The 13,741-nt window shown below is 37.6% G+C and overlaps 1 protein-coding gene across 1 annotated transcript; it reads right to left on the bottom strand.

Annotated features, from left to right (window-relative positions):
• Positions 1 to 900: 900 nt before the first annotated feature.
• MINAR2 (membrane integral NOTCH2 associated receptor 2) lies at positions 901 to 10,498 on the bottom strand. The gene is made up of 3 exons (XM_075272537.1): positions 10,376 to 10,498; positions 4,785 to 5,027; positions 901 to 1,080 (listed from the first exon to the last, which is right to left on the bottom strand). The coding sequence occupies exons 1-3, from the start codon at positions 10,496 to 10,498 to the stop codon at positions 901 to 903; spliced, it is 546 nt and encodes a 181-aa protein (XP_075128638.1).
• Positions 10,499 to 13,741: the final 3,243 nt, after the last annotated feature.

The raw sequence follows: 13,741 nt of genomic DNA, 5'->3' as shown, positions 1-13,741 counted from the left end.
GGGCAGAGAAACTGCACCCAACACCAGGAGTTTCAGCAGGCATCCTGGAGTATTGTGTCGATCAATCCCATCCGTAAGGAAGCATCTGCTGGGTTCTACCAACTACTGAACATGAAGAAATGTTTTTCTATGCTACCACAGGAGGCCAAATACGTATTGGTAGACAGTGTATATGTTATTCTGAGCTTGTATGCGTTCTTTCTTGTAATATATTACTGTATTATCTGTGCTGCTGTAACACACTGAATTGGTGGGACTATTAAAGGATTATCTTATCGTATCTTATGTTATCTTATCTATAGAACTTAAAGGGGTTGTCCATTTTTCCCTGGACAACTCCATTAAAGGTACAAGTACTCCTTTAATTACTAATAAACCATCTTTACAAAGTTTATTTCTATATATAGGAGATGAGAATATTGCTTCTCAGTATATTCACTCCCTTAAATACCCATTTATATTTGCTTTATTATATTGTACAAGTAGCTCACAAATACAAACAAATGTCAGAAAACTTGGCTCTACTTAACATTTCTACTTAAGATTTAGGAAACTTACATTCTTTTGCTTGCGGTTTGCAGTATTGTGCCAGTGGACTGGCTATGGCTAGTGATTATAGAATTGATATAGTATGCCGCCCATGAGTTATAAGCGGAAAAAAATGACTTAATTGTACTTTTATTCAAAATGTTATATATAGCAGTCACATAAGCTTCAAAGAATGGATAGTTTGACACTTTGGCGTGAAACACGCTATTCCACATAATGTACAAAGCACACCCAGGCCGATGCTGACATTCTATTTTATTATTGTAAAAACAGTACCTGCGGCATGTTAAATTCATTTGTGATACTTTACAGTTTTATAAAAATGTGGTAAAATATCAATGAACATGTGACTCAAGTAAACAAAACAGTGACGGTCACTATGGCAATGAGAATGCAAACTATGAGAGCCAAAAATGCAAATAATTTACAGTTTCTGGAATTCTTCTGTTCCTTTTCCTTCTTCTTTAGTAAAGAGTCATATCCAGGTGTATAAATATCTTCTAGCCAGTAATGTAAATCATGTGGATTTTCCTGCAAATATATTATATTTCTTTGTAAAAACTTAGAAATAAAACAATATTCTCAGTTTTGGTAAAATCTTGGACAAGTGTAATTCATAGATCAATTTGTACACATATAATAATAGTAATAAAGTAATAATGCTAATAATATAATGCACTCCTTTTAAAGAGGAATGTCAGAGGTCACCGAGGAGTTCAGTGATAAAATAAAAGCACATATCCAAGATTATTATTTGGGTCACAGAAGTCCAACTTCTAATATAGTAGGTAGAGATGAGCGAGTAGTGTTCGATCGAGTAGGTGTTCGATCGAATACTACGATATTCGAAATACTCGTACTCCATCGAACACTAATAGCTGTTCGAAGTTTAAGGTTCGATGCAGAACCAGCGTTGATTGGCAGAATGCTATACATTCTGCCAATCAACGCTGGTTCTTCTCTTACCTTTCCGAAGTCTTCTCCGCGCTGCGTCCCCGCATCTTCTTCCGGGTGGAATTCACTCTGCCTAGGCATCCGGCCTAGGCAGAGCCGACTGCGCATGCGCGAGCATGCGCGGGCATGCACGCGCATACGCAGTCAGCTCTGCTCAAGTGTCGGGTAAAAAGTATGATTTTATCGAATGTTGCGTACCCCTGAAACAAGCATTTCCCCCCATAGACTATAATGGGGTTCGAAATCCATTTGAACAGTTGAACAGTGTGCGGCTGTTCGAATCGGATTTCGAAGCTCGGACATTTTAGTGTTCGCTCATCTCTAATAGTAGGTAAAATGTTCTTCCAGCTTATTGTAAACAATTGGTCTTATATGGAACACTCTTGTCCTGGGGTAAAATTGTGATGTTCTGCAGCAGCAGTGGCACATTCAGACATGGGCTCATTTCAAGGGGTTATCCGTTTCTAAGACTGATGGCTTATCCTTAAGATAGAGCATCAATATTAGATTTGTAGGGGTCACCAGCACCAACACAGCACAGGAGGTTCATACAAGCTGTAGCATTGAGTGTAGATACTGCAGTTTTGCCCCATAGAGTCGCCACATATAGACACATATGCATCTTAATACAATCCTAAATATATAAAATGAACTTATTCTTCTATATGAAAAATATATGTAAACCCTTTATATACTGTATATGTTGGTAACTCCTCAATGGTGTACATACTACTGTGTTATAAACTGAGGTTCAGTGATGACATCATCAAGGGGATAAAGTCATCGCATGCAGGTCATTTAACAGACATCAATGAAATGTGCAGCTTATACAGTACCTTGCGAAAGTATTCAGCCTCCTTGAACTTTTCAACCTTTTGCCACATTTCAGGCTTCAAACATAAAGATATCAAATTAAAATTTTGGGGGGGAAGAATCAACAAGTGAGACACAATTGTGAAGTGGAACAAAATTTATTGGATATTTTAAACTTTTTTTTAACAACTAAAAAACTGAAAAAGGGAAGGGCAAAATTATTCGGCCCCTTTACTTTCAGTGCAGCAAACTCACTCCGTTCAGTTCAGTGAGGATCTCTGAATGATCCAATGTTGTCCTAAATGATTGATGATATCACTTCTCTTCAATAGTCTCAGGGTTCTGTATAAAGTGCAGAGAGCATCATGAAGACCAAGGAACACACCAGACAGGTCCGAGATACTGTTGTGGAGAAGTTTAAAGCCAGATTTGGATACAAAAAGATTTTCCAAGCTTTAAACATCTCAATGAGCACTGTGCAAGCAATCAAATTGAAATGCAGATATCAAACCACTGCAAATCTAACAAGACCCGGCCGTCCATCTAAACATTCATCTCAAACAAGGAGAAGACTGATAAGAGATGCAGCCAAGAGGCCCATGATCACTCTGGATGAACTGCAGAGATCTACAGCTGAGGTGGGAGAGTCTGTCCATAGGACAACAATCAGTCGTACACTGCACAAATCTGGCCTTTATGGAAGAGCGGCAAGAAGAAAGTCATTTCTCAAAGATATCTATAAAAAGTCTTGTTTAAAGTTTGCCACAAGCCACCTGGGATACACCAAACATGTGGAAGAAGGTGCTCTGGTCAGATGAAACCAAAATCAAACTTTTTGGCCACAATGCAAAATGATATGTTTGGAGTAAAAGCAACACAACTCATCACCCTAAACACACCATCCCCACTGTCAAACATGGTGGTGGCAGCATCATGGTTTGGGCCTGCTTTTCTTCAGCAGGCACAGGGAAGATGGTTAAAATTGATGGGGAGATGGATGGAGACAAACACAGGACCATTCTGGAAGAAAACCTGTTGGAGTCTGCAAAAGACCTGAGACTGGGACGCAGATTTAGCTTCCAACAAGACAGTGACCCAAAACATAAAGCAAAAACCACAATGGAATTGTTCAAAAATAAACGTATCCAGGTGTTAGAATGTCCAAGTCAAAGTCCAGACCTGAATCCAATCAAGAATTTGTGGAAAGAGCTGAAAACTGCTGCTCACAAATGTCTCCATCCAACCTCACTGAGCTCCAGCTGTTTTGCAAGGAAGAATTCCAGTCTCTCGATGTGCAAAACTGATAGAGACCTACCCCAAGCCACTTGCAGCTGTTATCACAGCAAAAGGTGGCGCTACAAAGTATCAACGCAAGGGGGCCGAATAATTTTGCATGCCCCACTTTTCAGTTTTTTATTTGTTAAAAAAGTTTAAAATATCCAATACATTTCTTTTCACTTCACAATTGTGTCCCACTTGTTGTTGATTCTTCCCCAAAAGATTAAAAGTTTATACCTTTATGTTTGAAGCCTGAATTGTGGCAAAAGGTTGAAAAGTTCAAGGGGGCCGAATACTTTTGCAAGGCACTGTATATGTGCTGCCTACCACATAAAGAATTAAAGGTAACAGAAGGGATCTAAACTCTATAAAATAAATATATTTGCGTATATCTGTATTGAAGACCATATGATACATACTTAGCATATTTTGTTATTGGAAAGAAAACTATTAATTCCTCATGTACCACTCTGGGGACCCCCAGACATAAACTATAACATGTGTGGGGATCCAATAGCAAGTGTTTTATTCCACTGGAGCTCCATCACAGGAAAAGTAATGCATTTCGTAGTTCAATGGGACAGACATTTTCTTTGCTGGTTTTTGGCTAATAGAAAGGTTCTGAACCCCCCCTGGACTCCCCTTATATTATCAGAGAATGGTATTTCAATAAACAGACAGCCCATTTAAAGGCATTGTCCCATAAGACATTACTTAGCCACAGAGAAGGTGTTCACAAGGACAGACACCCTGGATCCCCTTATTTGACTGAAGCAAGCGCTATGCATGTGATGGCTGCTGCCACTCAAATCAACTCTTAGGTCTGCTGACAATAGCTGTACATTGCACTCAGCTATCTACAGAAGTCCCGTGGAGGAACATTGAGAGGTAGCACTAACAGATATGCACAGCTGCCACTCAAATCAACTCTTGGACCTCTGTACCATAGCTATACTGTATATTGCTCTCAGTTATCTCCAGAAGTCCCGTGGACGAAAATTGAGAGGTAGCAGATATGCAGAGCTGGTAATCCATTTAATGGTTGGGGCACGTGTCCATCATTCTCATGACTGGTGAGGGTCTAAGGTGTAGACATGTACCCTGCACTGTGGATAAGCGATTAGTCTTGTTCACCGGACAATGTAGTAAACATCCAAATGGTAAACCTTTCAGAGTTTTTATAACCATACCTTCAAATAGAGTGAAAATTTTGGGTTTGGTGATTGACTATCATAATCCTGAATGGTCCATGATGGTTGTTTCTTCTTTGTGTCAGTCTTTTCCTCTTTTGCTATATCCATATACAGTGGATTACTTTTAATGGTAGACTTCAGGACCTCTGGAGTAAAGTGTTCGGTAAGTGTTTTGTCAATTATTGCTGGTCTTTCCATCTGTGACAACTGTGGAGGTTCTTTGACTTTAGCTTTATCTCTCTGCTGCAAAATAAAGATTAAGGCATTAAAACATCGGATTTTAAATTATATTCAGCTGAAATAATATAAAACATGAATGTATTAATGGTTATCTTTTACTTTGTAGGTTAAATGGTATTTTGCTTCCTGTGTTACTATGGTTTGATCCCTTCCATGTAGGTGAGAAACGTATGTTCTCCACTACTGTTAACCTAACCAATAACTAAAACAAGGAAGATGAGCTCCCCATTTTTCTACTTACATTGACGTAGTGACAATCTACTACTTCATTCAGTTACCAAATACAAAGAGAAAAATATAAAGTAGCTCACCCTTGTCGTCCTTTATAATATCAAGATTGGTGCACGACCCTATTCTCCTTGACTCACCGGAGTGAATTTATACAAAATAGTTTTTCCAAAACCGCAGCTTTGATGTAAGGGTCCGCAACTCGGAGCTTTTAAAACAACTTCTTTATTTCATCTTCTTAAAAAATCAGTTCGCCACCTTAGGCTGAGGCACACATTCATAGACAACACATAGTGAAGACAAAATAGACACTGGACATAGTGAATTTAAAAATCGCTATGAAACTGACGCGTTTCGGAACGTCCAAAGCGTTCCTTAATCATAGTGAAACTAGCCTAAACTTTGCTAGCAGTGAAAAACTTTATATACACTGTAGAAAAACCTGACAAAGGGTGGGTCTGTATTTCTCATTAGTACCAGCTGGTCAACTTGACCTAGGTTCATTTGTTTTCAAACCCTTCTTAGTCAGACACTACATAAAATGGAAAGAATTGCTAATTATATATGAAGAATATTCCAAAGTGAAGTTATAAAGTGAAGTTATAAACTGCTCAAGGTATCTATCAATCAAACAATTACTGTCAGAACTCCATTCATTGATAAGCAGATTATCGCAAACTTTTTTTCTTCTCCATGCGTAAATGTGCAATATTACATTCTCTATTATAACTCCCAAGGTGATTAACTTGCAGAGTCCAAAGTCCCACATCTCACTAACATGGAGAATGGTAGAGACATCCTCAAATACTATATATGCTATGTAAAGTTTTAAATGGATATCGAGATTTAACCAGACTCCAAGATAACATAACAAACTCTACTGGGGGGAATATATGTTTCATATTAAAGGGATAGTTTGTCCCTAACAAAGGGAGAGAAGAGAAAGAGATGTGTATTTATATTCTCTTCAACCTAAGAAGACCGATGAGACCTAAATTCAAATCTAAGAGAAAGTTTTTACCACACATGAGAATACATATGTTGCAATATTGTACTATCATATTATATACTACAAACAGAGTAGAGATTTATCAAAATATGAATGCTAAGTCAGACTTAGCATTCATTCCATCTGGTTGTCGACAGCCAAAGCGGAGGATCCATAATGCCTCTTTTTTAAGCAGCATTTTTTTCCTATTACCTCCTCTGATATTATCATTAACCATCTCGATTCCCCAAAAGGTAAAGTTATCAACATTACCCCCATGTATACTAGAAAAATGTTTTGATGCTCCTGAAATTCCCTCCGTTTCCAACTTCTTACTGTCCCTGATATGTTCGGCTATTCTGACCTTTAATGGTCTAGTAGTGCTGCCTACATAGTCGAATTTGCAGGCTGAGCATTTGATACAATATACTGTGTATTTAGAAGTACAGTTAATAGTTTATCCTAGTATCCCCCACGGGGATGCCCTCGATGCTCTGGCTTACCAACTTTATAAGTATAGTCTATACACCCCAGCGATGTGTGAGTATATTCTTTCAGTTACTTCTTTTTTACTTACACATAACTATTTTGTTTTTTTGAACACTTTTTATTTGCAGATCAAGGGGGCTCCTATGGGAGCCCCCTTCTCACCTTCACTTGCAAATTTATTTTTATCATTTTGGGAAGAAAAATTTATTTTTTCACCGATTAATCCGTTTATTGATTCGGTTTTCTGGTATGGGCGCTACATCGACGACCTACTAATAGTGTGGGTCGGAGATGTGGCGCCCATACCAGATTTTATTTCTTTTCTGAATAAAAATGAATATGGTCTCAGTTTTACACATCAACATAGTTTTTCATCAATTAATTTTTTAGATGTCACGTTGCTGGGGTGTGTAGACACAGGAAAAGTAATTACAAAGCTGTATCGGAAACCTACAGCAGGAAATACAATTTTGAAGGCTGATAGTTGCCACCCTACAGCCACGATAAGAGGGATCCCCGTGGGGGAACTAATTCGAGCAAAACGTGCGTGTAACAGGGAGGGTGACTATGTACATGAGAGCCAAGAGTTTATTAACAGGCTCCAAAAAAGAGGTTACTCTAAAAAAATATTAAATCAAGCATTAAACAAAGTAAAACTAAGAGAGAGGGAAAAACTTTGAGGAAAAAGTAAAAACTAACCATGATTTAGATGAAGCAACAGTGTTTTCAACCAATTATAGTCCACAATTTAATTCTATAAAAAAAATTATTAAAAATAATTTATCTATTTTGGAGCTTGATGACACGGTAAAAAGAATTCTTGAAAAAGGACTTCAGTTCATTCCCAAAAAGGGAGTTTCATTGGGAAATGATTTATCTCCCAGTTTTTTAAAACCTCTTGATACTAGTTCTATAGGGAAAAAAAAAAGGGGTCGTTTAGGTGTGGCAGACCTAAATGTAAAAGCTGTCCTTTTACGGCTGATACGGAAGAACTAAGTAGTTTTAAAACTAATTTCAAAGTAAAATTCAACTCTAATATTAACTGTACTTCTAAATACACAGTATATTGTATCAAATGCTCAGCCTGCAAATTCGACTATGTAGGCAGCACTACTAGACCATTAAAGGTCAGAATAGCCGAACATATCAGGGACAGTAAGAAGTTGGAAACGGAGGGAATTTCAGGAGCATCAAAACATTTTTCTAGTATACATGGGGGTAATGTTGATAACTTTACCTTTTGGGGAATCGAGATGGTTAATGATAATATCAGAGGAGGTAATAGGAAAAAAATGCTGCTTAAAAAAAGAGGCATTATGGATCCTCCGCTTTGGCTGTCGACAACCAGATGGAATGAATGCTAAGTCTGACTTAGCATTCATATTTTGATAAATCTCTACTCTGTTTGTAGTATATAATATGATAGTACAATATTGCAACATATGTATTCTCATGTGTGGTAAAAACTTTCTCTTAGATTTGAATTTAGGTCTCATCGGTCTTCTTAGGTTGAAGAGAATATAAATACACATCTCTTTCTCTTCTCTCCCTTTGTTAGGGACAAACTATCCCTTTAATATGAAACATATATTCCCCCCAGTAGAGTTTGTTATGTTATCTTGGAGTCTGGTTAAATCTCGATATCCATTTAAAACTTTACATAGCATATATAGTATTTGAGGATGTCTCTACCATTCTCCATGTTAGTGAGATGTGGGACTTTGGACTCTGCAAGTTAATCACCTTGGGAGTTATAATAGAGAATGTAATATTGCACATTTACGCATGGAGAAGAAAAAAAGTTTGCGATAATCTGCTTATCAATGAATGGAGTTCTGACAGTAATTGTTTGATTGATAGATACCTTGAGCAGTTTATAACTTCACTTTATAACTTCACTTTGGAATATTCTTCATATATAATTAGCAATTCTTTCCATTTTATGTAGTGTCTGACTAAGAAGGGTTTGAAAACAAATGAACCTAGGTCAAGTTGACCAGCTGGTACTAATGAGAAAAGACAGACCCACCCTTTGTCAGGTTTTTCTACAGTGTATATAAAGTTTTTCACTGCTAGCAAAGTTTAGGCTAGTTTCACTATGATTAAGGAACGCTTTGGACGTTCCGAAACGCGTCAGTTTCATAGCGATTTTTAAATTCACTATGTCCAGTGTCTATTTTGTCTTCACTATGTGTTGTCTATGAATGTGTGCCTCAGCCTAAGGTGGCGAACTGATTTTTTAAGAAGATGAAATAAAGAAGTTGTTTTAAAAGCTCCGAGTTGCGGACCCTTACATCAAAGCTGCGGTTTTGGAAAAACTATTTTGTACTTCATTCAGTGTATATAATGCATCTGTGTTCAGTATACAGCACAGATCCATGCTTCATATATTGAAGTGAATGGAATGAGTCGCCATTACGAACAGCTATGAGCCATATTTTGTGGTGCTTCACTATGGCCCAGACACAAAGACACAAAAGCTACAGCTGTGTGTTTGGGCCCATAGAAATACGTGTCTGTACTTTGATCGATAATTGCAGATCAAGAGTACGGTAATGGGAAGGAAGCCTTAGACTGACAAAGCTGCAGTTTCTATTAGCCCCATAGTCTTGAATGGAGTAATAGGACGCATGGATGACCGCTGCTCCATTCTATCTCCTTTACACTACTGTTGTGACCCTTGTACTAGTGATATGTAGTGCACACAGTAGTGAAGCTCTCAGTGATCAGAAATCTGTATCTACATCCTCAGGATAATCATCAATAACATATCAGAGGGGGGTTCTGCACTCAATGGTTGACTATTTGAATATACCACCTTGCATGCCATCTGTTTAATAGAAATTAATAAGACAAGGCTGTACAGTATATTACACAGCTGCTGTGGAACAGATGGTATGCAGTATAAATTGTGAAGAGTTCACAGTGCTCAATCGACCACCAAAGCCCCTTCAAGCAGCTGATCAGTAGGGTCTTGGGTACAGGGTTGCTGATCTCTCATTGATGACCCTAAGGACATGACCCTAAAACTTCCTTTATCACCATGATTGTAGTATCTTGAAGTATCATGTATCATGAAGTGCAGTATATTGATACATAATAGATTACAGTATATTGCTATATAGTACATTACAGTATATTGATATATAGTAGATTACAGTATATTGATACATAATAGATTATAGCATATTGCTATATAGTACATTACAGTATATTGCTATATCGTACATTACAGTATATTGATATATAGTAGATTACAGTATATTGCTATATAGTACATTTTAGTGTATTGCTATATAGTACATTACAGTATATTGGTATAGAGTAGATTACAGTATATTGATTATATGACCTAGGAATAAATTGGCGTCTGATTTTCAGTCTGTGTTGGATATGGGCATTGTTTATTTTATGTACATACAACCATAGTCATACTAACCTATAGATTTTATGGGGTTAAATCCATAAAGACAGCAGATAAGTTAAGAAAGACATTTTTGATCACTATTTATTTCTAAAAGATTCTTTTTTATTTTAGATCACGCCTATACAAGACAGTTTACACTATTATGAGCCATAACCATCACCATTATGACACTTCTATACAGGACTTGTACGTTGTTTCATTCTGCATTGTACTCACCTGTAGATAAACCTTGTTGTGCCATCGTGTTGCATGTAATGCATAATTTGTGAATAAATTGTTCACATCCAGCCGTAGGAATTTGTCTGGATGGTTGTTGTTTGGCAATGCAGAGAGATCCATGTTTCCAGATCAGTCCATGAAGTAAACTATACAACCCGGCTACATCTGCTGCAGGATACAGTCCACATCCATTATTCATGTCCGATCTCACAGGTGAATGAAACTGTAATCCACGTCTTGTCTAGATTCCACCCAGGATAACGTCATTCCCTAGGTGCTTAGAGGTTATGTATTAGTATATATCTGTATACTGTAATATTCTTAGCTCCATATTGGGAATTACTAATCCACACTATCCGTCATTAGTATATCTCCTTTCTTATATATCAGTATTTGTAAGCAACAAGTATAATCCTGAAACTTGAAGTGTTCTAGTTTTCCTTACAGATAAACAATAGGTTTTTTCTAATATATTCCCAATACTTCTATAGATTACACGATTGGGTCCCAAAACTTAAAACTATTAGGGCAGATTTACTATTTCTTTCATTTTGACAGCTTTAACCCTTTCTGTTTTTGTGTGTTTTTCTTCTTTCCACCTTCGAAAAACTATAACTTTTTATTTTTCAGTTCTTGATTTTCTGGGATTAATTGTACTTCATAATGCCTTTTAATATTTTATACAATGTACGGAGAAGCTGGGATAAAAAAAATTAGAAAGGGGCATTTCTTTCTTATTTCTTTCTTATGGTAGAGTTGGAAGGGACCTCAAAGGCCAGCGGGTCCAACCCCCTGCGAGTGCAGGTTTTCCTAAATCATCCCAGCTATATGTTTATCCAGATTCCGCTTGAAGATTTCCATTGATGGAGCGCCCACCACCTCCCGTGGCAGCCTATTCCACTCTCTCACTACCCTCACTGTCAGAAAGTTTTCCTAATGTCTAATCTGTATCTCTTTCCCTTTAGTAAATTAGGACCAGACTCTCCAAAGAGAAGTACAGATGCAGCGCTCACCCAAAAAGACTTTATTTGGTAACAGCACAACGCGTTTCGAGCCAATCTTGCTCGTTCTCAAGTGTATATAGATAACCTTAAAATTACACAAATACAACAATAAGTAGAAAAAAATATAGACAAAAGGATAAATATTACACTAAAATGTCAGATGGTTGAACCCATATGTACGAAAATATTTTCAATACCAAACATTGAAGCTTATAGAAACCAATGACTCATACACAGATGAGTCACAGACAGATCACACATAATCATGTACACATATATATATATATATATACACATATATAAACATATATACACACACATGCCCATCTATATACTCATTTTCATGCCAGACAGGTTACACAGTGGCTAGTCAATCCAAAAACTTGTAAATAGGTATATTACATAGGGACTGGCTTGACTAGAAACAGGAGGATGCTCACCTCACTCCAAAACTCCAATCTGAACTTATAAACCCATCCTATTCAAAGCAATAAGGAGTAGACAACTAAATATGAGCAGAGGAATAAGAGGTCAGTTTACCTTCCCACAGTGGATACTGGGTGTAAAAATAAGGAAGCTGTCAGCTCCTATTTATGGGAAGTAGCTGCAGGAATCAGCTGATAGAGAACAGCTGATAGAGATACTGGGCTTCATACATGCTACAGAGAGGATGTGTAGGTAAACACTCCCGGACATGTGGAGACAGCGTAGCATGCAGTAGACTCTCCTGAGCACCAGGTGAACTAATGTCCCAAGCTAAATGGAGACATCAGCTGGGCTCCCGAGACTGTCCCGACCAAACAGCCTGGCAGACCGAGTTCGAGTCCCGACACGGTCACCCAAGGTGCCCAACACAATACGGTCCAGAACACCACCTGAGCCACACATAAAAGTATATGAATATACATACATAAAATTGAATAGATAAATGGCAGTAGATCATTAAACCCCTAGAAACCCCATGTTTTAGAAAGCTGTTAACCACGTTCGAACGGTGTTAACAGCTTTCTAAAACATGGGGTTTCTAGAAATGCGGCTAGGCACCATAATAGCTCTTTTGAAGGTTTTAAAATTACCCCCATTGACCATGTTCCATCCCACTGTCCGAATAGATTTGAGACACTGAGACGCAAAGAAATCCTTTGGATCTACAAGTTTGATAGTCTGGCACCCAAGGGTCTCAATGAAGCCCTTGAGGACGTCACACGATGAGGCTCTTGTTGTTTTTTTCCTGAGTCGTGTCAGACTACCTTTCGGTTTTAGGTTCCCATTATTTTAAAGTTGTTTATCCTACAGGGAATTTTTACTAAGGTTTTTATAGCCTTATTATTAATTGTAATATTATTAATATTAGCTGTAATTGTAGTATTAGCTATTACTGTTACATTGGTCTTAACAATTAATTTAACTGTAATATTAGGTTTAACAATTCATAATTATTCACTCATTTATTTAAAACTTTTTGGTTTATTTTAATAATCGACTATCTGCTTTTCTGAAAAATTAAGCCACTTTTAGAATCATCCCGTTTTAACTGTTGGGTTTAATGATCTACTGCCATTTATCTATACAATTTTATGCATGCATATTCATATACTTTTATGTGTGGCTCAGGTGGTGTTCTGGACAGTATTGTGTTGGGCACCTTGCGTGACCGTGTCGGGACTCGAACTCGGTCTGCCAGGCTGTTTGGTCGGGACAGTCTCAGGAGCCCAGCTGATGTCTCCATTTAGCTTGGGACATTAGTTCACCTGGTGCTCAGGAGAGTCTACTGCATGCTACGCTGTCTCCACATGTCCGGGAGTGTTTACCTACACATCCTCTCTGTAGCATGTATGAAGCCCAGTATCTCTATCAGCTGTTCTCTATCAGCTGATTCCTGCAGCTACTTCCCATAAATAGGAGCTGACAGCTTCCTTATTTTTACACCCAGTATCCACTGTGGGAAGGTAAACTGACCTCTTATTCCTCTGCTCATATTTAGTTGTCTACTCCTTATTGCTTTGAATAGGATGGGTTTATAAGTTCAGATTGGAGTTTTGGAGTGAGGTGAGCATCCTCCTGTTTCTAGTCAAGCCAGTCCCTATGTAATATACCTATTTACAAGTTTTTGGATTGACTAGCCACTGTGTAACCTGTCTGGCATGAAAATGAGTATATAGATGGGCATGTGTGTATATATGTTTATATATGTATATATATATGTGTACATGATTATGTGTGATCTGTCTGTGACTCATCTGTGTATGAGTCATTGGTTTCTAGAAGCTTCAATGTTTGGTATTGAAAATATTTTCATACATATGGGTTCAACCATCTGACATTTTAGTGTAATTATCCTTTTGTCTATATTTTTTTT

This window comes from Leptodactylus fuscus, chromosome 1 (assembly GCF_031893055.1).
Source record: "Leptodactylus fuscus isolate aLepFus1 chromosome 1, aLepFus1.hap2, whole genome shotgun sequence".
In the NCBI taxonomy this organism is placed as follows: domain Eukaryota; kingdom Metazoa; phylum Chordata; class Amphibia; order Anura; family Leptodactylidae; genus Leptodactylus; species Leptodactylus fuscus.
The sequence above is the reverse complement of the archived record's forward strand: the minus strand, read 5'-3'. Positions and strand labels throughout refer to the sequence as shown.

What these genes read in the sequence shown, in the direction of transcription:
- MINAR2 (XM_075272537.1), bottom strand. Translation starts at nt 10,498, where the DNA reads ATGGATCTCTCTGCATTGCCAAACAACAACCATCCAGACAAATTCCTA. An exon ending in ACAACAAGGTTTATCTACAG is followed by an intron (nt 5,028 to 10,375) that starts GTGAGTACAATG and finishes ATTTTGCAGCAG; the next exon opens with AGAGATAAAGCTAAAGTCAA. An exon ending in AATTTTCACTCTATTTGAAG is followed by an intron (nt 1,081 to 4,784) that starts GTATGGTTATAA and finishes ATATATTTGCAG; the next exon opens with GAAAATCCACATGATTTACA.